The sequence below is a fragment of the Sturnira hondurensis genome, unplaced genomic scaffold (genome assembly GCF_014824575.4).
Source record: "Sturnira hondurensis isolate 20B ecotype Veracruz unplaced genomic scaffold, ASM1482457v3 Scaffold0006437, whole genome shotgun sequence".
NCBI classification, from domain to species: Eukaryota; Metazoa; Chordata; class Mammalia; order Chiroptera; family Phyllostomidae; genus Sturnira; species Sturnira hondurensis.
This window is the reverse complement of record NW_028079068.1, coordinates 8,519,088-8,546,360: the sequence shown is the minus strand read 5'-3', so window position 1 is coordinate 8,546,360 and position 27,273 is coordinate 8,519,088. Positions and strand designations below refer to the sequence as shown.

At 41.2% G+C, this 27,273-nt stretch overlaps 1 protein-coding gene across 2 annotated transcripts in view; it reads left to right on the top strand.

Moving 5' to 3' along the window:
- MKLN1 (muskelin 1) overlaps window positions 1-27,273 on the top strand; it is a 337,548-nt gene that overhangs the window by 12,720 nt on the left and 297,555 nt on the right. For both annotated transcript variants that reach the window (XM_037049181.1, XM_037049180.1), the window contains exons 2-3: window positions 15,780-15,902; window positions 18,611-18,678. In XM_037049181.1, the coding sequence (XP_036905076.1) occupies window positions 18,671-18,678 (8 nt within the window). In that variant the 5' untranslated portion in view covers window positions 15,780-15,902; window positions 18,611-18,670. The remainder of the gene's footprint in view (window positions 1-15,779; window positions 15,903-18,610; window positions 18,679-27,273) is intronic.

The following is a 27,273-nucleotide window of genomic DNA, read 5'->3' as shown; positions in this document are numbered from 1 at the left end:
AAGGGGTGGAGCTTTAGATATTCACCAGGGTGGGACAACCGACGTAGCTGCATTGTGGCACTGTCTGGGGGGGACAGGTCTGAGAGGGAACAGTGCCACTTGCTCAGCTCTCTACTGGCTTTCAGTCACTTCCCCCACTTCTGACAAGCAAATTGAGCCCTTCTGATGCTGATTCCCAGTGGGTGGGTTTGTGCATGTTCTAGGACCCTGTGGGTCTCTCCAGCAAAGTCTCCTGTGAAGCTGGGAGTTTCTCTTACTGACACAATCCCCACAGATTTTTACAGCCAGAGGTTTTGAAGCTTTACTTTCCTGTGCTGGAACCCTGGGTTGTGTTGTCTGTCTTGCTCCCTAGTTGTTCCTCCTGGCTTATCCACAAGTGAATGTGGTACCACCTGGTCTGCCTGGTCCACCCAGCCACTGCCCCACCTGACCTGGTCTGCTGACCTCACTGCATGTCTTCTCTGCCCTGGCTGCCAGCCTCCATACCTCTGACCAGGCTGGATGAGTGTCTCTTCTCTTAACTTCTTGGTTGCCAGACTTCTATACAGTTTGAGTTTTCGGGCAGCTCTGGTTGGTTTTTGTTTCATTTTAAAATATTTTTTAAAAACGATTTTAAACATTTTATTTATTTTATTTTTTTAGAGAGGGGAAGGGAGGGAGACAGAGAGGAGAAACATAAATGTGTGGTTGCCTTTTGCATGCCCCCCACTGGGGACCTGGTGTACAACCCAGGCATGTGCCCCAGACCATATTCAAACCAGCAACCCTTTGATTTACAGGTTGGCACTCAACCACTGAACCACACCAGCCAGAGCTGTGTTTTGTTTTTAAGTTTGCTGTTCTTCTTTTGGTTGTGTGAGGAAGCAAAGCATACCTCCGTATGCCTCTCTCTTGGTCAGAAGTTCCAGATAACTGTGTATTTTTAAAGGACACACAGGAAAGGTGAGAGTCAGAGATAACAAGACCTCATTCAAAAGAAGGGCTCCAACCTGTGAAAATAATGCCAGGGGCTAACATGTGGAGACAAGTAGGGCCTGTGGAAAGTATTGAAGACAACTAATGAGTTTTTGTTCATTTTTTGCTTATGTGTATAGTAAGAACATTATGAAAAAGGGGTAGTGCCACTGAATGAGGCATCCTTAATGTTAATAGTTAACTGAAAAACAGAACCATTCAGCTGTAGCATTTCCCTCATATTTTTTATAGTTTTAAAACCATTATCTTCAATACATATTTTTGATAGATATGTGGTAGTATTTGTAGGAAGGAGGGCTCCAAAAACAGTAGTTAAATGGTGGTGTATCATACAATAAATTGGTCTTGAGAAAAAAATGTGGAATTATTTTTTTTCTTTCAATTTTTTTATTTAATTATTTTTCAAGTACAGTTTTCTGTCTATTACTCCCATCCCGTCCCACCCCCCATCCTCCCCCCTCCCTCCCATTTCCACCCTTTGGAGTTATTTTTTACTTGGCTCTTCTACTATTACTCTCTTTTGGCAGATGAGGGGTCCACTGGGTGTCCTAAAAGGGGCAGTGGCGAGCAAAGGTAGGAGACAGTCATAGAGGAATTTGGAGGCCACCGTCAGAAGTGTGATGCCCATGGAGGGAGCCGAGAAGGGTGGGTGGTCGTCCTGAGGAATGGAAGGGTGGCACATACTAGAGATGGGACTGAAACAGGAGAGGAATGCTGTGGTCAAAACCTCTAAGAAGGGGTAAAAAGGAGACCATGGCTGCCCCACAGAAGCCAAATCACTGTCATAGAAGGCAGAGGGAAGGTGTCTTAGTCTGTTTGAGCTGCCACAACAAATACCATAGACTGGGTGCATTAATCAGAAATGTTTATTTCTCATCATTCTGGAGGCTAGGAAGTTCACCACCAAGGTGATGGCAGATATGGTGTCCGGTTTGCAGACAACCACCTTCCTGCTGTATCCATGAAGACAGACATCATCAGTCTGGTGTCTCTTCTTATAAGGACAACAATCCCATTCATGGGGGCTTCACCTTCATGATCTAATTAACTCCCCAAAGCCCCATATCCTAATACCATCATATTGGGCTTAGGGCTTCAACATATGAATCTGGGGAGGAGAGGGGATGTGTGTTGAAAAGACCAGGCAGGGCCAAGATGCAGGAAGGATTAGCAGAACTGCTACAAAGATGCTCAGAAACAATGTCTAAGATGGGGTCAGGGGGATAATGGCTTGTGCTGGGCAGAACATTGTGAACTATGACTGGTGAGTATGTGGGTGCTACTGTGTCCTGCCTCTTCTGAATCCCTGTTGTGATCGACTTAAAGCCCCAGTGCTCCAGGGCCCAACTTGGTTCACTCCGGCTGACCCCCAGAGGGCTCCTCTGAGAACACATTTAGATCAAGATATAGGTCTGGGGTCACAAACCAGGCAAAGACATTGCCAAGTGGTATAACTAAGACCCTGAGTTTAAAAAAGAAAAAAAAGAGAGACAAGGAATTGCCCAAATAAGTAACCAGAAAACAAAGCAGCCAAGAGACAGAGACTTCACCAGAATAAATTCAGAGGAGAGGAGGAGCGGAGGCCTAAGCCTCTGGGGTCTGTAGAACCCACATTACAGAAGGAATTCAGAGAACCTAAATATTATTTGGTTATGGGGGAAAAGGTTGCAACCATGTTTGATTAGACCTTAGAAACTGTGATGCACCCAGGTGACCCCGATGTAGCTTGAATGTAAAGAAGTTAGTACCTAGGGAGGGACCACGTCTTTTCATGATTTTAACTGTAGTTTCTACCCCATTGATAGTGGTAAAGCGAATGAGTTTTCAAATGTCAAAGTATTTGTCATTTTCTATTAAAAACAATGATCTTGATACCTAAAGATATACTCCTTTCCTTAGTTATCTTTAAGTATATATATATATATATACCTATATATATATATATCCATTTTCCAGCTGCTCCTTCCTTTGGGATATGCGTTTAGCTCTGGGGAAGTAGACTTCTTCTTTATCTCAGGAGGTAGGGCGTGTTGTCCAGGCTAAGTCAACCAGGGAATTGGTACCACAAAATTAAAAGATAAATGAGAGATTTTAGACCACAAACATGTATATGATAATATCCTTAATATATGAAGAGTTCTTACAAGCTTATAAGACAAAGACAACATGTCAAAAGAAGAATGGGTAAAGAACATGAAAAGGCAAAGAGAAAAAGGGATTCAACTGGTTAATGAAAAAGTTTCAGTCTTACTAGTAACTAAACAAATGAATATTAAAATAAAACTGGATGTCTTTGTGCCTAGCAATAAAAAAAAATTACACTGATATCTTGCATGGATAAAGATGCAGGGAATAAGCACCTTCCTACAATACTGGCATTTAAAAAAATATTTTATTTATTTATCTTCAGAGGGGAAGGGAAGGAGAGAGGGAGAGAAACATCCATGTATGTTTGCCTCTGGTGTGTCCCCTGCTGGGAACTGGCCTGTAACCCAGGCATGTGCCCTGACCAGGAGTTGAACCGCGATCCTCTGGTTCGCAGGCCCGCACTCAATCCACTGACAATACTGGCATTTAAATTGGTTCAGGTATTCTGGAGAGCAATTTGGCATTGTGTATAAAAGAAAAAACCTTAGCGTATGTAAACCACTTAACACAGTAATTTCATACTGAAGGCTTTATCTTAAGAAAACAAACCAGAGTCACCCACAACATTTAATGTGGAAGAATATTTAGTATAGCATTGTTTATCCTATTAAACACTTGCAGATAACCTAAGTGTCCAACGTGAAGTATTGCATAAATTGTAATGTACACCTATGGTGAAATTTATGCATCCATAAAAAGCAAATTATGGAAAATGTCCGGACATCAAAAAGTGTTGGTCATTTATTATTAAATATATTTGCTCAGTGCTGGCAGGGTGGCTAAGTTGGTAGGAGTGTTGTCCCCGATGCCAAAAATCTCGTGGGTTCAATCCCCAGTCAGGGAACATACCTACATTGCAGATGGATCCCCAGTCAGGGCATGTGTGAGAGGTAACTGATGCATCTCTCTCTCCCCTTCTCTCCCACCCTTACCCCTCCTTCCTCACGCTCTAAAATCAATAAGCATATCTTCATGTAAGGATTAAAATATATCTAATATAAAAATATATATGTCCTCAGAAAGACTAGACAGTTACATAGACAAATACTAATAATGGTGATATCTTAGTAGTGGAATTACAATTCATTTTCTTCTTAGTGAGTTTTCAATATTTTATATTTACCTCAATAAACATATGTTGCTCTTTTAGTCAGGATAAAAAAGAAACATAAGGTGAAAATGGAGCCCAAGGTGAATGATGAGAGAGTTTGGAAGAACTTCGCATTTTTAAATGAGACTCAAACCTTCTGATTCAGATAAATGACATCCCAGGATCCAAAAAGAACTTCCAGATATTATCACAGACATGCTCTGAGGAACCATTGAGGGCAGAAGTACCATATGGCTGGAACTAGACAAATATACCAGTTTTTAGAAAAGAAAAAGGTGGGTTCCAGAACCTAAACTGGTGAGTTGTATTAACATAGGAAAAGGAAGTTGATATTAACAAGAAGTAGCATGGGTTCACTTAAGTCCTTTCAAGCTATGCTTATTTTCCTCCCCCCACCATGTGCTTTCATCATGTAATCCTCATCCAAGATATCTGAGTGTTATTATCATTCCCATTGCACAGTTCAGCCCAAGATGTCAAGCGACTTGCCCAAGATCCTATAGCTAGTCTGAAAGATTACACACATATTGGTCATTCCTGACATTGGGCAGAGGTTTTCATGGGATCCTCTCATATAATGTGTAATAGAACATAAAATGGGATATTGTAGAGTACTTTTAGTAGATGAAATGATTATACCCAAAACATGTAGATTAAGAGAGCATTATTTTTACCTGGAGGTTTCTAGTGGTAATAATACTATCTAACCACTTTTCCAGTACCCATTAAATGCAAAGTTCTGTGCAAAAAAGTACTTTCTATCACTCCAGTTACTCTTTCTCAACAGAAACAGGCACTGTTCTCATTCCCATTTCATAGATGAGGAAAGCAAGGCTCAGGACGGTTAATGAACTAGCTTCCGATTAGACAGCTAGTAAGTGGAAACGCTGAGATTTGTCACAGAAAGTCTGCCTAAGAGCCCATATGCTTAACTATTATACTAATGTGTGTACTTTTGGCCCTTGGCTCCCGTTTTGCTCAACTCATTTTTTCTTTTTATTTAAAAGGAGGTTTATTAATCCTAAGTAATGACTCAAAGGGCATATTTCTGCTAAGAATACAAATCTGAGGAAACAGAAGAAAAGGAAGGCAAGAAAGCCAAAATTTATCGAGCTCTTCCAATATATTAGGCACCAGACTGCCCTTGTTTAAGCCTCAGAGGCTCTTTATAATGTAAATATGATTACCCCCATGTTCGCCAATAAGCAAGGTGAATGGGCGAGTGATCGACACGCCCAAGGTCACTGGACTACACAATAAAATCAGCATTTGAATTTGAGTTTTTGTCTAACTCCTAAGACTTCACTCTTTTTTACTATTGGCTAATAAAGATCAAATAGAAACATACAGTATTTAGGGGGGGGGAGTGCAAAATCCTGCAATTGGCTTTAAAAAGTCAATGGTATGATATAAGAATTGGGAGACTTAGGGAACATTTCAAGGGCAAGAGGTCTCAGGATTTCGGTTGATTGTGAAGTACTGAGTCAGTAGTGTTACTGCCTCAGATGGCATTAGCCAAAGAACCATGTCCCAGAAAAGAGGGGGAATGCCCCTACTGGTTTGTGCATGGCTTTATACCAGATGAGGAGAATTGCAATTAATTATAATTAATTGCAATTAATTCTGAGTGCCCCATTTTTTAATTTTATTTATTTATTTTTAGAGAGAAGGGAAGGGAGGGAAAAAGAGAAAGAGAAACATCGGTGTGTGGTTGCCTCTCATGTGCCCCCAACAGGGGACCTGGCCCACAACCCAGGCGTGTGCCCTGACTAAGAATCACCCAGGCAACCCTTTGGTTCACACGCAGGCCTGAGTGTCACATTTTAAAGAGATAGACCAGGCTATGGATCTCCAGAGGAGAGCAGCCAGTTGACAACAAAAGATATGCATACGTACAAGCAGGTATACATACAGAAAGACTGGATTATTTCACGAAAGTTAAACAAGTGAGAAAACCCAAGAGGCAGCTGAAAACCATCTTCAGATAGCGGAAGTGCTGCTACCTGGGAGGAATTCTTCTCCTGTTGTCTGTGACTCCAGAAGACAGAGGACTGTGGTTAGAGGGAGGCAAATTTTGGCCAATAAATGGAAGACCAAAATATAAATGTCTTGCATATCTTTCTGGGCACTGAAATGCCAAGTCCAATGTTGAACGGAATTACATGTTCAATTGGCATTCAAAAGTGCAACGTGGTTGTCTTGTGGACNTGCTGCTACCTGGGAGGAATTCTTCTCGTGTTGTCTGTGACTCCAGAAGACAGAGGACTGTGGTTAGAGGGAGGCAAATTTTGGCCAATAAATGGAAGACCAAAATATAAATGTCTTGCATATCTTTCTGGGCATTGAAATGCCAAGTCCAATGTTGAACGGAATTACATGTTCAATTGGCATTCAAAAGTGCAACGTGGTTGTCTTGTGGACTTAGTAAGTTCCCGAGAGATATTTGAGCAGAAGCTGTCTGCTGTACCAGAGACTCCCATCCCATTAAAAAAATTCCAACACTTTGCCCAACTCCACCTTTTCCCAAGCCATTACCTGCGTCCCTCAGAAAGTTCAAAGAGAAATCTTCATTCAATCCATTCCAGCCTGACTTGAAGAATCGATTTGAGGGAGAGATAGGGAGAGAAACATCGATTTGTTGTTCCACTTCTTTATGTATTCATTGGTTTCTTCTTGCATTTGCCTTGACTGGAGATCAAGAGAACAGTGCAACCAACCGAGCTACCGAGCTACCGGCCCAGGGCTACAGCCTGATTTCTAACTCTAGAAACTGTGCTCCTCACTTTGAATTGCCAAATCTAATCTTATCACTCATCCTACCCCAAGCAGAAGTGTTGGTCATCATTCCTTCTTTGAAGTCTCTTCTCCTTGCATACCTGACCCCACCCCTTTCTCTTGCTACCTCTCAAAGGCTCCTGCCCGGTCCCCCCCCCCCCCTTCCTCCTGGGACAGCTGCCTACATGCTTCTTTTTTTTTTTTGCCCCCAGGGGACTGTTCTTGGCATTCTTCTCATGTTTGCACTCCTCAGGATATCCCATCCATCCTGAGGACTCAGGTACCACTGGTTACTCATCATCTCCTCCACACTTGCTCTCCTTCCCCTGTTTACCATAACGTCCTTACTCTTCCTCCTGACCTCTCTCCCCTACTCCCAAACCTGTATCTAATCAATAACTCTGTACCGATACTACTTCCAAATCTCCCTTGGATTTGTCACTACTTTTCATCCACCCCTGCTGTGCTGATTCACACCTTCATTCCATTTTTTAAAAAGACTATTACAAGTGCAGTGGCTTCTAACTGGCTTTCTTGGCTTGAGTGTCCCCTCGCTCTATTTTAGCCTTCATCTTGCTGCAGAAGTTTTATTATTTTTTTAAATATGAATGATCACATCTGTCTCCTATTTAAGAATCTCTTACAATACTTACTGTCTTTCATATAAAGTCTAAATTCTTTAGCTATGAATCAAGGTTCTTTTCAATATGTTTACAACCTGCCTTGCCAGCCACTCTTAGTCCACACCATATTTTCCTCTTTTCTTTGAACACCATTGGCCTTTTCGCATCTTTTCTCCCCATATCCCCCAAGGATCTTCGCCCCTTGGCCAGCTCATCTTCAACACCCAATCAAAACTGCAGCACTCTAGGTGAAGAACGCTTTTTGGCTTCCAAGTCAGACTTAGGGAAAGAGGCTTGGTATTTAAAGCAATGGGCAGCTCTGGCTGGTGTAGCTCAGTGGATTGAGCACGGGCCTGCAAACCACACGATCGAGGTTCGATTCCCAGTCATGGCACATGCCTGGGTTGCAGGCCAGTTCCCAGCAGGGGACCCACGAGAGGCAACCACACATTGATATTTCTCTCCTTCTCTTTCCCTCTAAATGAATAAAATCTTTAAAAAAAATAAAGCAACAGGCAATTGTAGAACCCTGTGCCCAGAAAGCCAATTAAAGGGCCACGAAACTCGTAATAGTCTAAGGAAGGGATTACAGTGTGAATCAACACAGCAGCAGCGGATGGCAAGTAGTGACAAATCCAAGGGAGATTTAGAAGTAGCGTGGATACATAGTTACTGATTAGATACAGGTTTGGGAGTAGGGGAGAGAGGTCAGGGTGAAGGGTAATGACGTTATGGTACACAGGGAAAGGAGAGCAATATTCTGAAATCAAGAAGGACAAAGCCAAAAAAGACTTAAAAGGAACAATCAGTGAGGTCGGAGAAAAGCCAGTGTGGTATGAAGAGGCCAAGTGAGGAAAATGTCTGAACAAGAAGGGAGAGAGTGTTGGTGCAAAGGAGCTGCCGAGAGGGTGGACAATTGATTGATCATTGCATAGAACAACCTAGAGGTCACTGCAAGCTTCACATGTGTTCTCAGTGACATAGTGGGAGACACAAGACTGAAGGGTTCGCTCCAAGAGAGTCAGGAGTGAGAAAGTTGATGTTTGTTGAATGAGTAAAGTATTGGGGTAATTAAAAAAATGATGTCTTAGAGGGAATCTGTAATTGGTCAGGAACCAAAATAGATGGGCTATTTTGAACTCTGAAAATTTCCCAGTTAGAAACCAGGATGTGACTTAGGGATGCAAAGCTTTTCTTAAGAGATGATGGAATTCAGAGTAGGATTCCCAAGGCAGTGGGGTTAGTCTGGGGAAAGGTTCTGGATGCGTTCTCCAGTGGTTGTATTTTATCCTGTGGCCCAGTTCATAAAGGTCTTCATGCGGGACTTCTCAGGGGTTCAGGAAAGAGCTGTCCCTTCAGGGACTTGGTTGGAAGATTTTCAGAGCCTGTTTCCAAACACCTGTTGCTAGTGTGTGGGGTGGGGTTGGCAGGGGGGCGGGGGGCGGGTGCTAAGAAGCCTATAAGCTGGCTCTCATTATTTTGAGTCTGGGCAGCACCAATGCTGCATCTGTAATGTTTCTATATAAAATGTTTACACTGAAATAAAAACAGAGATGGGCCAAGAGATCACACATATCTGATAACTAGTTAGTCTGTTCTTACCTCTCATCCCCTGGAGTATGATAGTAAAATGTGAAGAATACAGACCTTGGGTAGACCAGACCCGAGCTTCGATTGTGTGTTGCTGGGACACTCCTCAAATAGTTTCAACAGGCATGTGGATTACACAACTCCCCTTCTTCCGGGCATGCTCAGTCTAGAGCACCTTCTCTAGGTCTTCCTTATTACCCTCTCAGACAGGGACCGATTGCCTCTTGGTCTCTGCAAACCATTTTTGTGTGTGGCTGCATCCCTATACCTCCTGCCCTGAACTGCAGTTGTTTGCACTATCTGGGTCTCTCACTGAGTTTCCTGAAGTCAGTGATTTATTCCCTTCCTATTTTGATCTTTTACATCTAGAGTAGTGTTTGTGCATTTTGGACATACAAGCAACGTTTGTTGAATGGATGCATGAATTCTTGAGAGTGTGAATGAATGAATGAATGAATGAATGAATGAATGAGTGGCTGAATACAGGAAAAGATCAGAAACATGTTAACCCCCAAGAGGAAGCCAATCCGAGCATAAAGGGTCAATGGCTTTACATATATGCAGAGTGGATGCATGTAATGGTACTTTGCAAATCCAGTTTGAGATGACAGATTCATGGCAGCACAGTGCACGCAAAGCGTTATGCTCAGGTGACTGTTAAGAAGCGTGGCACTCGATGGTGAGAATGGTGTTGGTAAACTCAGGGTCGGGTGGTAGGGAAGGATCTAGACTTGGGAGAGGGATTTGGTCTGTTGAACACAGGAACATTTTGGTCTTCGTTATTTCTCTTAAGCAAGGTTTTTTTCATTTTAAAATTTAAGATTAAGATACACCTTAATAGACATGTTTGTCTAAAGCTTGGCTTTATTGCAAAAAAAAAAAAAGAAAAGAAAATAGCTATCACACCTCTAAAATGGAAGTTACATTGAACCAGTTATTTTATTCTCACATGGCTTTAGTTCCTTTCATGCATAATTTGTAAAATGATAATAGCCCTTGCTAGTATTTACAGTATAAAAGTGTTGTTACTGTAATTAGACAGTATAAAATGGGTAATGATGTCTTCTTTGAAATATAAGCACTGTACACAAATGAACTGTTATTATTTAGTTCTTCCTTTTCAATTTTGTTAAATAAGAATTAGATAAAAACTCCATTTTAAGTACTATCCAGCAGGTAAATGCTTATTGACTTGAATGAAATGAAAAAAAATTTTTCAGCTATAAACTCAGTTTATGCAGCTAAGCTAGTCTAGGCACAAGCCAAAAATATTATATTCCTCTGTGATGTTTACCACTGTTTCTTATCTCCTCTTTGTGCTCTATTCAGAACTGAAGACAAGTTTCAGTTCAGTCAGGATGTGCATTTTAGAGAACATAAATATCCTGGAATGATTACAAGTTAGAAAGAGTGTTTCAACTAATCAAGCCATGCAGCCAGTTTTATTATTGTTTTAGGGCCTAAAGGAACCATGTCAGGCCTTCACTTCAACTCCTGGTTCTCAGGCTGGGCCCAGCTATCACCAAGACCGTTCCAAGTTAGTGGCCGCCAAGCTTCTGTGCTCCCCATGAGCACTACCCAGGCCGACATTTTTCTACCTTCTTGGAATACAGGGTTATGGTGACAGGGTTATGGTTGTGAAAATAACATTTTGGCTGCAGAGGTGTCCAACCTTTGGGGATCTCTGGGCCACACTGGGAGAAGGAGAATTGTCTTGGGTCACACAGTAAATACAGTGTGACATGTAATCACAAAAAATCTCATAGTGTTTTCAACAAATTTACCATTTTGGGCTGCATTCATAGCCATCCTGGGATGCAGGTGGCCCACAGATTGGATGCTTTTGGGGATTGTTATGAATGTCAGAAACTTTACTTTGTATCATGAAGACCTGAGAACTGAAACAGCGTAGTGGAAGGATGCAGGGTAACAGAGCTGGTGGGGGTTTACACACCTGTCCAGCATAATTGCACCTGGCCTCTGTGCGTGCATAACAGCTTCAGCCAACTTCTGGTTCTTGGTCCCTGCGCTTGGACTGCCCCTGTGCCCCCCCCTCCTCCAAACCCCTTACAGTGTTCATCCATTACGTCTTGGCTCACCTTCACTCCTTAGGACGAACCTTCAACATTGCTCACAGTCGTGGTCATCTGTTTTCCTCCTGACCCATTTATTTTGGCTTCTGGATTTTGCTCTCAGAGAGCACCCCTACCTGGACAGTTGCCTGGCCAGTTGTGGGGCCAGCTGCCTGCTCCCCACTCCAAGGTGACCAAACTCCTCTTGCCTCCCTCTGCCTGTCCCCAGACATGAGCTATGGCAATAGGTGAGTGGTAATGACAATGTGACAGCGCTTCTGATCAGATTTTTACCTGTGAAGATCATTTCATTGGTGGGCTGCTCAGGGGCACATTCACACACGCAGCGGGCCTTTGGTCCTAGAAGCCCACGTGGACCTTATAGACCCAGTGAAGGGGTGAGTGCAGAAGAAGACTTAGGAGGAGAGCACAGAAGACAGGCGTGGTTTACTCTAGTTTGCGCCACATCCAGCACTGGTTTGGGGACACCTGTTTAAAAAAGGGGTCACACCCACCAAGGGCATTGCCATGTAGTCAGTGAAGCCAGTGTAGAGGTGCCGAGGGAGACTTCATGGTGGCCCCATTTTCCTGTCATTGGGAAAGAAATCCCGGGATCACTTCTTCCACTTTCGAGGCAAATTTTCAAAAACAGTTGTTTGCATTCATTGGTTCCATTTGTTCAATTCACTGTGACCTGGCTTCTACCTCCAGGGACCCTGCCTTTTGCCCAACGGGCCAAATGTCTTCTTGGTGCTTACCCCACGGGCACATGTTGGCCAAAATCTGCTTAAAACCTGCTTTTCCCTTTTCCTCTGTGATGCTTCACACTTCTCGTCTCCCTTCTCCCTCTTGGGCTGCACCTCCTCACTCTCTCTTTTAAAGATCTCTTTTTCGTGAGGTCAGTCTTCCAGCCAAGATGGAGGCACAGGTAGACACACTGTGCCTCCTCGTATAACCAAATGGACAACAGCAAGTCTAAAAACAAAAACAACCAGAACTGCCAGAAAATTGAACTGTATGGAAGTCTGACAACCAAGGAGTTAAAGAAGAAACACTCGCCCAGGCCAGTGCTAGGGGCAGAGATGGGCAGCTGGGGCAGAGAGGACTGACAGCAAGACGGAGGCTGGAGGACCAGGGCGGGTAAGGCAGCAGTCGGTGGACCAGGCGGGGCACTGACCGATAGAGCAGGCAGCCCCACATTCAAGTGCAGATAAACCGGGAGGAACAACTGGGGAGTGAAACAGACCAGGCAACCCAGGGTTCCAGAGTGGGGAAATAAAGCCTCAGAACCTCTGACTGAAAAAACCTGTGGGGGTTGAGGTGGCAGCAGGAGAAACTCCGAGCCTCACGGGAGAGTTCGTTGGAGAGACCCACAGGATCCTAGAATGTATACAAGCCCACCAACCAGGAATCGGCACCAGAAGGGCCCAATTTGCTTATAGGTAGTTGTGGAAGTGACTGAAAGCTGGCAGAGAGCTGAGCAAGCGGGACTGTTCCCTCTTGGATCCCTCCGCCACAGACAGCGCCACAACGCAGCTACGTCGGTTGTCCCACCCTGGTGAATACCTAAGGCTCCACCCCTCACTACGTAACAGGTGAGACAAAACAAAAAGAAAAATGGCCCAAATTAAAGAACAGATCAAAGCTCCAGAAAAAATAAAACTAAGCAACAAAGAGATAGCCAACCTATCAGATGCAGAGTTCAAAACACTGGTAATCAGGATGCTCACAGAATTGGTTGAGTATGGTCACAAAATAGAGGAAAAAGTGAAGGCTATGAAAAGTGAAATAAAGGAAAGTGTACAGGGAACCAACAGTGACAGTAAGGAAACCAGGACTCAAATCAATGGTTTGGAGCAGAAGGAAGAAATAAATGTTCAACCAGAACACAATGAAGAAACAAGCATTCAAAAAAATGAGGAGAGGCTTAGGAACCTCTGGGACAACTTTAAACATTCCAACATCTGAATCATAGGGGTGCCGGAAGGAGGAGAATAACAGCAAGAAATTGAAAACTTATTTGAAAACATAATGAAGGAGAACTTCCCCAATCTGGCAGAGGAAATAGACTTTCAGGAAGTCCAGGAAGCTCAGAGAGTCCCAAAGAAGTTGGACCCAAGGAAGCACAGACCAAGGCACATCATAATTACATCACCCAAGATTAAAGATAAGGAGAGAATCTTAAAAGTAGCCTGAGGAAAGGAGAACATTATCTACAAATGAGTTCCCATAAGGCTATCAGCTGATTTCTCAAAAGAAACCTTATAGGCAAGAAGGGGCTGGAAAGAAGTATTCAGAGTCATGAAAGGCAAGGGCCTACATTCAAGATTTCTCTATCCAGCAATCTTAGAATGGAAGGGTAGATAAAGTGCTTCCCAGATAAGCTCAAGTTCAAAGAGTTCATCATCACTGAGCCCTTATATATGAAATGTTAAAGGAACTTATCCAAGAAAAAGAAGATCAAAACAATGAACAATAAAATGACAACAAACTCACAACTATCAACAACCAAACCTAAAAAAGCAAAAGGAAAAACTAAGCAAACAACTAGAACAGGAACAGAATCACAGAAATGGAGATTACAGGGAGAATTATCAGTGGGGAGGGGGAGGGGAGAAATGGGGGGAAAGGTACAGAGAATAAATAGCATAAATCATAAGTAGAAAATAGACAGGGGGAGGTTAAGAATAGTATAGGAAATGGAGAAGCCAAAGAACTTAGATATATGACCCATGGACATGGACTAAGGTGGGGGTGAGTAATGGGGATGGGTAATGCAGGTGGGAGAGAGTATGCAGGGCAGAGGAGAATAAGAGGGGGGATGGGACAACCGTGATAGGATAATCAATAAAATATACTTTAAAAAAGTAAAGAGTTTTTAAAAAAGGATCTCTTTTCTGCCCATCCGTTAAGCTTTGGTGTTCCTACCCTCGTCCCCTTTTTCTTCCCTGACATTCACCCAGGCTATCTTTCATCCCTGCAGATTCTTTTGTTGTCTGTCATATCCTGGTGATTCCTCAACCTGTATCCTCAGACTTCCAGATCAAACTTCTTACTGGTACCCTACGAATGTCCAAACCAGGAATCAAACCAAACATGACCAAGGCTGAAGTTGTCCTCTCCTCCTTCAAATCTCCTCTGTTTTGTATTTGTATTTCTGCTGTTAGTAGGCAATAGCATTGTCCACACAGCTGTTCAAGTCAAAAAATCTGAGTAGCAACCTTGACTTCCTTCCCTTTAAAACTCAAACATTCAAGCAATCACAAATTTCAGTAAAATTCTGCCTCCTCTATGATGTGGCTTGGAAGGTTGTGAATAATTGGTCCCATGTACCTTGCAGGCTCCTCTCTGACCACCCTGCCTCAGCTGTGCTGAATGATTTTCAGTGCTAGACGCGCAGCAGGCACAGCCCTTTCTGTTACCTGCAACACTTGCATCTGCTGACAGAGACCCGCCTCACCTCACAGCCTTGCAAGTCTTCGTGGAGAAGTCACTAACTTCCGATTCTGCCAAAGTCTGGGCTAGGTGACCTTCTTAGAGCTCTGGCTGATTTTCTCTTCATAACACACTGCTTTTTCAGAGCTGCCTTTTCTCTTTCTATCTTGCCCTCTGCTGTAATGTCCTGTAAGCAGGGACCATATTTTCCTAGTCACCTTGGCATTCCAAGCACCAAAAAGTATTTGGTACAAAATATCTGCTCAATAAAGGAATGAATGAATATAAATGTTAAAATGTGAGGATATAGAGGCAACCTCAGTATCCATCAACAGGTGATTGGATAAAGGAGATGTGGTACAGGTATACAATGGGATATCACTCAGCCATAAAAAAAAAGTAAACCTTACCATTTGTAACAACATGAATGGACCTGGAGAGTGTTATGTTAAATGAATTAAGTTAGAGGAAGACAATGCCATATAATTTCACTTACATGTGGAATCTAAAAACCAAAATAAATGAACAAAACAATACAGAAACAGACTCACAAATCAGAGGACAAACCAAACTGATAGTTGTCAGCTGGGAGATGGCTGGGGCGGGGCTGGATGAAAAAGGTCAGGTACAAAGATGTACAAATTTGTAGTTTCAAAATAGTCACAGGGCTGTAAAGTACAGCATAGGAAATATAATCAATAATATGGTAATAAGTATGTACGGTGCCAGGTGGGCAGTAGACATATTGGAGAGGATCATTTTTAATTATATAATTATTTAACCGCTGTGCTGTGCACCTGAAACTAATATAATGTTGAATGCCAACTGTGATAGATAAAAAGTCTAATTGTGAGAATATAAAATAAATTTCCAATCCGAAGGTGCAGTTAGGATTGTACTAAATGAAGGGCCATCAAGTCCCTCCAACGTGTAAACTATCTGCTGATTGTCGGAAACTATTTAGAAGAATGTATTAACGTTAGAACCACGAGCAGAGAGTGGATAATAGAGGTAGAGTTCAAATCCGTCCCTTACGGACTTCTTTTCCAGAGTTCAACTTCCAGACCCGCTGAGCCGCGTTTGGGTCGCCCACGCGTTCCATCTTCCTGACTCTCCATGAACAATTGGATTTATAACCCACGCCATACTTGAGAACATGGGGATTCAGACACGGTAAGTGTTAGCTTTTCTGTTTTTCCTCTGTTGTTTAGTCTCCCACTATATACTATCCTTGCAGAGCAGTGATTTAAAAATGCCCTCTCTGGAGTCTCCTCATCAGGGTTGTGACCAGCTTCCCTGCTAGCCCCGCTGGCCTCACAGTGTTTGAATGTCCCATGCCTGGGAAGAAATGCAGTGAAGTCTCTTAAGGAATTGTGTCCTTTCAAATTTTCTTTTTTATTTCGTGACCATTTAAATTCCCCACGATTAATCTCTCGATTGTTTCCTATTATGACTATGCCTAGAGAAAAGTGAGTTTTGAGAAATCAGAAGGACTTGCAGCCCGCTCTGGGACACCTTTGGGGCCAGATGCACACTAAGAACGCAGGACACGAGCGGTGCACTCAGTTCAGACAACTCTGCCTTGTCCTTACCGCTTCCGGACAGCCCCTGACTCCATCCACCCACGAAGGGGCTGGTGGTAACCTTCTGTAGCCCCTTACCTGCTTTGTTTTTCACTTAAAAAAAAAACCTCAGCATTATCTCTTCCTATTTGTTTGTTCTTTATTTCCTCTTTTAGAATGTAAGCTTCGTCGGGGCAGGAATTTTGGTGTTCGGGTTTTGTTTTTTGGTTTTGCCACTGTGTGCTTAACACTGGGTATATGGTAGGCACTCAATAAATATTTGTTGATTAAATCAATGATGTCTTAGCCCTGGCTGGTGTAGCTCAGTGGATTGAGCGCGGGCCAGCGAACCAGAGGATCGCGGTTCGATTCCCAGTCAGGGCACATGCCTGGGTTGCAGGCCAGTTCCCTGCAGGCCAACTCCCAGCAGGGGATGCACGAAAGGCAACCATACATTGATGTTTCTCTCCCTCTCTCCTTCCCCTCTAAAGATAAATAAAAATAAATAAAATCTTTAAAAAAATAAAAAAATAAATGATGTCTTAAAAATGTAAGAGTCTGATGCATACCTAGGGATCCCGAGGGATCTATGCAAGTCTGCTTTGCAGCCTTGTCCCCTTAATGTTTCTGCTGACAGAGACGAGAACATTGATGATGTGCTGAACAAATCTAGAGATGAGAGACAACTAGAAGGAATAATTAATAAGTTGGGTGCTGCAATCAGAATTCCCCTGCCCTGCAAAGCATGACAAAATATAATGATGAATGACATTGGATGATATAAAGTCAATGAGGACAAATATAAAGTACTCACAGATCCCAAACTTCAATTGTACTAGTACAGGGAGAGGGCGAGATGGCCTACAATTGCTCACACAGGGAGCGTTAGTCTCCCGTTGATTATGAGTAGATGATGAATTAACACAGTGTGATATAACTTCCAAAAAAATCAATCTTTTGTTGTATTAATAGAAACAGAGTGTGGAAGTGGGAAAGTGATTCTCTAATGCTCACTGGTGATCAGGCCACGTTTGTTAGGTTTCATGAATTTGGATTTTCAACCTTTAGAGAGACATTGGTAAACAAAAGATTTTTCAAGAAGAGTAAAAGGATGCCCTGGCTGGTGCGGCTCAGTGGACTGAGCAACGGCCTGCAAACCAAAGTGTTGCTGGTTCAATTCCCAGTCAGGGCACATGCCTGGGTTACGGGCCCGGTCCCCAGTTGGGGGCACACGAGAGGCAACCACATATTGATGTTTCTCTCCTTTTCATTTTTTCTCCCTCCCCCTCTGTCTAAAAAATAAATAAATAAACTATTTAAGGGGTCTGGTCATCAGTGTCATAGCAGAAATGATTCAAGGAGCTCAGGTTGTGTGTGGGTGTGTGAGGAGGAGGGCAAGAGCTAGGCTGTACTGCAGAGGAGAGATTGGATTGCTCCTAGGTAATCCCGAATGACAGATCAAGGACCCATGAGTGAAAGATGTAAGCAAGCCACTAGAATTTTCAGCAATCAGATTTTCCCAACAATCAAGTTGGAAAACTGCTGGAGGTCGTAAGTGTCCTAACCCCGTTGGTAATTCAAGCAGAAGCTGGGCAGGCATGCTCCACTCACTGAATGCGTTGGTGATGGAAGTTAAAACACCCGCGTATTGGATTGGGTTAATCACAGTAGAAGGCACTTACAAGTGCTTACTATTTGGTAGATATTATAATAAGCCGTTAATACGGGTTGCTATGAATACTCACATCAGCTCGACTAGCGCCATCTTACAGGTGAGAAAAGTGAGATTTAAAGGGATCAAGTAACTTGTCCAGGGATTTACTGTGTAAAACAGAGCAAGAATTTGAACTTGGGCAGTCGGATCCCCAACCTTTATTATTCTGTAAGGGCTACCACTTCTGAAAAACCAGTTTGTTCCTACCCTAAGATTCTGTTGGAAGTAATCGAACCAAGGAACTTATCTCCAGTCATAAATGATTCAATAGTAAATAGGTCCTTCCAAGACAGTATGTGGGAGTTAAATTAGCCTGGGCACTTGCCGCTTGTGGTACACTGTATGGAGCCCAGCATAGGATGTGGCACACAATACATGCTCAGTAATTATTTATTCAGTAAGAGGAATACGTGGATGCAACCACACAGCGGCATGTGAAATGACAGAATCTCAATATATTGTGGCTGAGGAAAACAAACACATTTTTGGGTGGCCTGCTGAGGACACTTGGCAGAAAGTGATAATCCATCATTCTTGGCAAAAGCATTGAGGATTTCTGCTCAGTCGTTTAGACAAATATTTATTGAGTACCTGTCCTGTACCAGGTATATCCAATGTGCTGAGAATGCAGAGGGGAATCAGAGGATGCACTGTTAGTGGGGGACATGAACAGGTAAGCAAATTCTTGTGATACAATGCTGTGAGTGCTACAGCAGTATGTGTATGTGTGTGTGTTTTTAAGTATTATAGAAGCATAGAGCAGAAAGGAACTAATTCTAGCTGGTTGAAAGAATTGTCTAATATTTGGATACATTTTTTTAATGATTGTCACCTATGTTGTGTGAGTTTATTCGGTCTTCATAAAGACCATGTGAAGTTCTGATCCCTTTCTGTAGGAAGAAATAGAGTCTCATAGAGGTAAGGTGAGTTCTCCCAAGGTCATGCAGCTAGTAATAATAATTACCGACATTTACTGAGTGCTTAGGATACCCGAGGCTCTGTTCTAAGCCCTATTAAGACATTTAACCTTCACAACAATTCTATGAGGTCATTATGGCTATTGTCATCATTTTATAAATGAGAAAACTGAGGCACAGGATTTACATAACTCACCTAGAGTCACATAGCTAGAAAGTGGCTTTAGCAGGCATGCACTTACCCACTGCACTAAATTACCTTTAACTGCTGCTCTGAAGAGCTGGAACTCACCCATGGATTCTGACTCCAAGTTCAGCTGCCTTCCCAGTGACCATGCCCTTTAGCAATATTGCAACCAAAGAAAAAGAAATGGTGTGTGCATGGATACAAGGAGAGGTTGCGTAGGTTAGGCAGTGCTTGGGAGAGGTCCGATAAAATCTAGACGATGCATTAGTTGTGTGTGCGGGGTTTCTCTGGGCAGCCGGAATTTGGTCTGTCGTTCTCCACATCAGCAGTCTGGGAACAAGCCACCAACACTTACCCTGCATTGTTCTAAAAGAGCACAACAAGATGTGAAACATTAAGAGTGAAAGAAGTTCGTCAATACCTTATACATAAACAAGAAGGGAGGGAAGGAGAAAGAGAGCACACAATTGCCTAAATCGCTCCAGCTTTCTCTCCATAATAAAAACTCCTGGATTGAAAAATAGTTCCACCTAACACTATTGTGCCTTAATGATTAAATTGCATTGGCTCCGTGGCAAATCTGACAAAGAATTGGTTATTAAAATGGATGCACTAGATTACCCTTCCCTCAGTAATTACAACCTCACTAATGTGGATATGACCTATGCGACCAAACCTACTACACTTTTAAGACATCCATCTTCCACCATTTTGGGAGATTCAGAAATTTTAAAATGAGCTGCAAGCTGGGATTCCTGTGGTAGTGGAGAAGCAGAAAAGGTCAATATTCTTTGACATTTTTTTCCTTCAAAGCAGGTGGGTTTTTTAATTTGGTTTTTAGAATTTTGATGTGTCACCTATAGAGAGACCTAGTGGATTCAACAGATTCTCTTGGCCTTTGTGTTTATGGATTTCTGTTAGTTCTTGGCTTCAAGTCCTTGGAAACATTTGTTTTGATGGTGGTAGGAGAGTTAGTCATGTTTTATTTTTGTTGTTCCTATTTATTTTTAAGATCCTTTAGTTCAAGTCCACTTCCAAGGTATTGTGTAACTGTATTTATGTTTCCACAAATAAAATATTCCAGTAGTAACTTCAAGCATAACTTTATAGGAATAGTTAATAATCCAATGCCTAGCTGATGTCCATCAGAATGATTTTGTAGTGTTAGAAGCTAGAACAAGGGTTTGCACTGGAAAATTATGTTTGAAATTTGTAATTGGACTTAGCCTTTAACGTGCAAAATCTCAAGGTTCTTAGACCAATTATTTTTGAGTTACCAAGCAGCCAAAATTTTATAAACATATTTTTCCTTTTCATCACTGAGTCAACAAAAGCTGGAAAATTCTTTTCTCACATGTTCCATTCTTTAACTCAGCCTGAAGGTAAATTGCTTTTTGAAAACCACATCCCAAACAAACAGTTTTTCATGAAGTTATGAGTAAATGAATAGAGTGGGCTCTACTGGCATTTGGGATGTACGTGTAATTAGAACTCTCGGGATTTCAAACATATAATTTACTAAAGTTGGGGTTTTTGATTCTTAGCTTTGAATCCATTGGGATGAAATAAGTGACCCTTGATGGAAATAGGTCAAGAAATCAACTTTCTCAGGTTGACTTTTAGTTTGCTGGTCACCAAATCAAAACACTGTGTATTCCCAGGTTTAAAAGATGTCTGAACCTTCTTAAATGCGTTAAAAGATTGAGGTAGAAAGCCAGTTTGGCTTTGCTGCTGTGAAGAACAGATTGACCCGTCCCTTCTTGGTACCTCTTGGTCCGTTTCTTCATGAGAGGGGCACCATCTTGGCTGCGATAGGAAGCACGTTGCATTTCCGGTACATCCTCCAGTGTGTAGGGGAGGCAGAGAACCTTGACTTTACAGTAAGAGAAATCACTACCAGCCCTTAAGCTGACTGAATGTACTTTCTCGTGCAAAGCTTGTCACAAACCAGGGGCTGCTACAAATGCTCTCAATCACTAGTGTTTATAAACTTACGAGTTGTGACACAAGATTTGTGTCCAACTATATTATTGTGTGACCTTGAACAAGCAACTTAAACCTCTCGCCAAAATAACTATTTCATAGGGTTATTGTTTGTAGGAAATAATTGAGATTGCATTCAAAAATACGTAACTCAAAGCCCGGCACATAGCTGTAAATGCAGATTGAGTTTATATGAAGCGTAACACAATCCATAGAACTCAAACAGACAAATGGGCTGTTTTTTTTAATTAGAAAATTTCACTTCTAAATGAATGACTTCATTTACCAATAACTTTGTTCTAAAGTCTACATTCAGAACATAATGTTGCTTTAATGATAATCTGTTAATATATTTCATAACAAGAGCAGACTATAGTTTCTTCAGGAGAAAATTATATAGGAACGAAGAAAGAAAATTGTATAACTGAAATGTCTTTCAAAATAAATGAAGAAGAGACTGTTATCTGACTAAAGAAGATTCAGATGATGACATAATTAAATGTCTACATGTAATTATAAAACATACTTGTTTTTGTAACTCGGCTTAAAATGTTACTGCTCTTAAGGACTAATCTTCTCATAATTGAATGACAAACCCTACGGTACCACTATTACCTATTAATATGCTAAAAATACCCATTAACTCTCTTTTGCATTAATTGCACCTATTGTCATGACTCTACATGTTTCCCCAACAGAAAAGGAGTCATTTAAACTCCTGTTCTCCCTGCATATTAGAAAGTAGGAGACAGAAGCATTCACCCGACCTCTTTAACTACGGAAAAAGGATTTTCCCAAGTTACCAGGAACTAACACTGTAGTAAAATTACAAGAAAATTGTGTTAAGAAACTCTGTCTCATCTGCAAGTTATTTGACTGAAATTTGAGGTGCTGCATTTTAGCACAAAGGTGACTTTGGAGGAGAAAGTTTATGCCAAACTGGATCAGTTGTTTTTGTGTTATGTAAGAAGGAGAAAAAAATTAACTGTTTACTCCTAAGCAATAATTTTAAGATTATTTTATTATATTAAATGACAGAATTTCCAAACCTCATGAAAGAGTATTGGTACCTAATCAAGACTAAATATAATTAAATATTGAATAAATTGTTTTGCCCAATTATGTTTAAAACATACAAAGTAATTTTCTTCGCTGCTTGACGAGTGAATTCTATTTGAATTATGAAAATGTTATTATAAAACAGCTAAAAGGTGTTTCGTTTTAAATAACTTTTTCCTGATTATAAAGAATGTGATCTCACTTATTTGTAGAATCTAGAAAAACAAAATGAATGAATAAGCCAACAAAACAGAAAAAGACCTGTAGATATAGAGAGCAAGCTGATGGTTGCCAAAGGGAATGGTTGAGGAGAAGGGAATAAAATTTTTTAATAATGTGAAGTAGTCAGTCTACGTTCAAATTTTCACTGATCTTGTAAATGTCATAATGCCTATTTATAATTTGTTTGAAGCAGGATTCAGATAAGGTTCACATACAGTACTGAGCTTGGTCGATATGTCTTTTACATCTGTTCAAATACATGTGGGTTTCCACTGCAATTTATTTGTTGAAGAAACCAAGTTGTTTGTCCAGCAGAGCTTCCCGGAGGCTGGACTTCCTTCACTGCAGCCCCAGTGTGTAGGGGACGTGTTCTTCTGTTTTCTGAGTTTCTTCAAACTATCTGTTGGCTTTGTAAGATTCAGATTGGTTTCTTGGCAAGACTGCTCACCGGTAGTTTTGTGTGTTGTCACTGGGAGGGGCATAATGTGTAATTGTCTCTTCTTTTATGATGTCACCTAGATTCATTAGTCTATCAAGGCTCTTGAACTAGTGATATATTTAATCCGATCATTCCTTGAGTTTATTTCTGGCACATGCCAATGATGGCCAAGTAGGTGTTTCGTTTTCTTGGTTTTGTTTTTTAATTATCATTTAAACTCATTAATTGAAACATTGTAACTCAATATTTTATTTATTATTTGTATTAATGCTGCAATTATTCCCGTCTGGCCTGTGGTGGCATCTTCAAATTGGCTCCTCAGTTCTTTTGACATGACCCTAATAGTCTGTGATAGCTCCCCTGCTATTGGTATGAGATGATGGACTTAAGTGTATATAAATATATACAAAACCATAGGACTGAAACTATGATAGCAAAAGACTGGAAACAAACAACCTATTAATAGAGGAGTGGTTGAACAGAGTGTGGTACAGCTACACAGTAGAATTCTGTGCAGCTACAAAATGGAATTAAGAATCTTTAGATAAGCCCTGGCTGGTGTAGCTCAGTGGATTGAGCGTGGGCCTGCGAACCACAAGATCGGGGTTCAATTCCCAGTCCAGTCAGGGCACATGCCTGGGTTGCAGGCCAGTTCCCAGCTGGGGACTCACGAGAGGCAACCATACATCGATATTTCTCTCCTTCTCTCCTTCTCTTCCCCTCTAAAGATAAATAAATAAATTTTTTTAAAAAAAGAATCTTTAGATATATTTCTATGGGTTGATCACTAGGATATATTGTAAGTAAAACAGCAACTAGGAGAAAAGTAGTTCAAGATGCTATCATCAATGTAAAAATGGATATGAATATATATTTACATACATTTATATATATACATATGCAGACCTACACACATATATAGATATGTATATATTTGCCTATATTAAAGAACAAACAAAATAATAGTTACCTAGAAGAGGTGGAGAGGAAAGAAGTGGAAGGGACAGTGATAGAAACTAGACTTTTTTTGATTTACCTTGTTTCATCAATTTGACTTTGAAATCATGTAGCTATTTTACCTAATTATAAAAATATTCATTTTAAAATGCAATTCCTATTTTTTAAAAAAGCCCAGTTGTGTACCCAGCGGTTAGCATACAGAGCGTTATTTTGAGAAACCTCAGTTTGACTGACATAGTCATCGTGTGGTGCACCCTGAAAATAGACAGAACTGTGAAACACTTCTCATCAGCTCTTGGTCATCACATGCTGGTGGTGATGTAGATATTGCTGGCCTGGAGAAGAAGGGACAAGCAAATATTAATTATAAAATATTCTAATTCTATCATGCTCCGTGTCCTTGAGAATCAGGATTCTCAGCATGGAAGGGAGAAAATAGGGATTTTTAAAAAAGAAAAGTTTAGCTAATTACCCCGTAGTTCTGAATTTGTATTAGAAGTTAGTGATAGAAACTTATGAAGCACATATAAAAGTACATATGTATTTTTTAGCTCTTCTATTCACTAAAAAGACCTAGAAATAGTGACTAAGCCAGTAGCCGTAAGAACCCTTGGTATCTGCACCATGATCTGGCTGAGGGAGGAAAAATATCCACCCACATATACATATAGACCATGAATGTATACACATTTAGGCCTTGGCCAGGTAGCTCAGTTGGTTAGAGCGTCATTCCAATACACCAAGGTTGAAGGTTTGATCCCATCAGAGCATGTACAAGAATCAACTAATGCATGCATAAGGAAGTGGAACAACAAATCAATGTTTCTCTCTCTCTCTCTAAAAGCAATAAAATGTATATACATTTATGTACATGTATATTTCACATACTGTGTGTGATATTGGTTACTTAGACATTCTTCTATTTCTGGACATTTAGATTATTTACAGATCTTTACAGTTCTGTGTTAATACTGCAACAAAGCACCTGTGTACTTATTATTCTCTAATACAAATTCCTGTGAGTGGAATTACCTGGCCGGAGGGTAGGAGCATAGTTAAGCTCTTGATTACTATTGTCAAATACCTCTAGAAAGGTTATAACAGGTTACACGCCAAGCGGCAGTGCGGGAGAGGCCTTGCTTCATCCCACTAATAGTTACAGACATTTTAGACATTTACACAGATGTGTTTCTGTCAACATGAACTAAGTCAGGTAGAGTCGCTCCTTCTTTTCTTCTTTGTTTCCCTCTTCCTAATGCTTTTGTAGAGAAACTTTAGGAATCAATAATACCACATGGAAAAAATATACCGAAGTAACATTTTTGTATGTATGTTCTGAATTAATAACTGTACATCAACGAAGATTAGAATGGCCTGTCAAACTAAATGCTTACTTATAATTAATGTATGGAATTGCCAATATTTTAGTTGCAAATGTATATATCATGAACATATTGAAATAGTAACTTTTATAGGTTTTTGGTAATTTGGTTACTACTTTTGAAATTCCTTGGGGGGGAGTGGTGAATTATAACCTTACAGTTGCAGAGTCCAGTACATGAAACTTTATTTCCCATTGTTTAGAGTGGTAACTAACATGGCAAATGTTTCTTACATGTATATTAAATATTAAGAAAGCAAAAAAGAAAGTAGATTGTAGATAAAAATCGTAGACTGTGAGATCTAGAGAGATTTTAAGGAGCATCGGGTCCTGCCTCTTCACTTTGTCCTTTGGGAAACTAAGGCAAGACAGGACTCCCCTGCGATCTGACAGCTGGTTTGTGACGGAGTGAGATAAAAATCCAAAATGACTCAGTACAGTGTGCTCTTCACCTAACTTCTCAGAATTTACAAAAGTTGAGGGCAATATGCAAAAATAAAAATAATTGCTGGTAGAGAAATGGAATTTGGAGTGATTCCCTGTGAACTATTGTTATATTACCTTTTTAGTAAAAACCTATAGAAAATGGATCAACAACTACATTATAAAATCAGTTGACAATCACTTGTGTTATCTGGAAGCTAGAAATAAATTGTTCTGATAGTAGGGATTTATAGCAATCAGAATATATGGCGTCTAAAGGCCACACACACACACACACATACACACACACTGTTGCAAGCACTTAACTGGCATTATCTCACCGAATTTAACAACCATCTCAAACACACAGAGGCTATGTGACTTGCCCCAGGTGGTCTCATGCTTGTTTCTCAGGACTGAATGTAGGCAGGCATTTGTTTTCAGTTTCAAGCCTCAATGGTCAATTTCACTGCTGCTCACGGTTGCTGTGATTATCTGACTCTTCCCAGCTCTGTCTCTACAAGGTCAAAGTTTCCACCTTATAAATTCATTCATTTGAATGATATGATACAATTCCTCACCGCAAAAATTTTTAGACAGTTCTTCAAAACGCCTTATCTGCCATTTGCTATGCGACTTTTCATTCCTCATCTATAACATGGGTATTATGGTAATGCCTACCTCATTAGATTATAGGAGGATTCAGTAAGATAAATTATATCCGTGTTTATTGAATATTCAGGAAACAGTAACTGCTACCATCAGCTATGACTGTCCTCATCCTCATTATTATCAATAACATCAACTTTATTATTTCTTTCCTATTGGCCATTTTTTAAAGGCAAGAACTTGTAGAATGGACAATACATTATCCAAGGGGCTCGTGACTTATCAGTTGGTCTCCTGACAGGAGGGAACAGGGAAGTAGTAAAGCAAGGGGACAGAAACGGAGATACTAAAAAGAGAGGTGGGGGACCCCAAAGATAACTTAGAGCAGTTTTACTCCAAACCAGTTGGGTTAGTGTACAGAATAGTTCATTGGAGGTCCAGTGCTCTTATATGGGATCCTGTCATCTTTATCGGTTCCCAGAGGGTCTTAGGGAATGAGGAAGGGCCGTGTGTCCAGGATGACTGTGGACACAGATCACTTGCTCCTGCCCAAGGACTCCCAGGCACCGAGGCCACCTGCCTTCCGTGCTGCAGTGGTGGAAGTGGGCAAACAGCCCTGTGCAAACACTTCTGTTTACTGTGCCTGGAAATAGGCTTTTTGCCATGGAAAAATTTCTCATTGTACCCATAGGTACAGGACACGTATTGCACAATGGAAAAGCAGTCTTTTTAAGACTCCTTGCTACCCTGTGTACATGCTGTGCTTCAAGCCCAGGGCTGTGTGCCATTTCTGAGGAGTCATTCCACTTTTTCTCAGGGGTAAGGCCTAAAGGCGGCCTTTCTTCTAGAATCCTCCCCTGGTCATGGATACCGGAAGTCTTACTGTTTTGTGCTACTGGCTTCTCCCTCGGGCCCATGTACCCTTTTATTCCCATTATTTTGTGTCTCACTTTTCCTTGTTGTGAAGGAACTTAAGCATGTGGTAAAATGTAAAATGGTGCAAAAGGGCATTTAGAGGAAGCTACATCTCACTCCCATTGCAATCCCAGTGCCACTGGGTCCCCAAAGTAACCACTGTTCACTCAGAA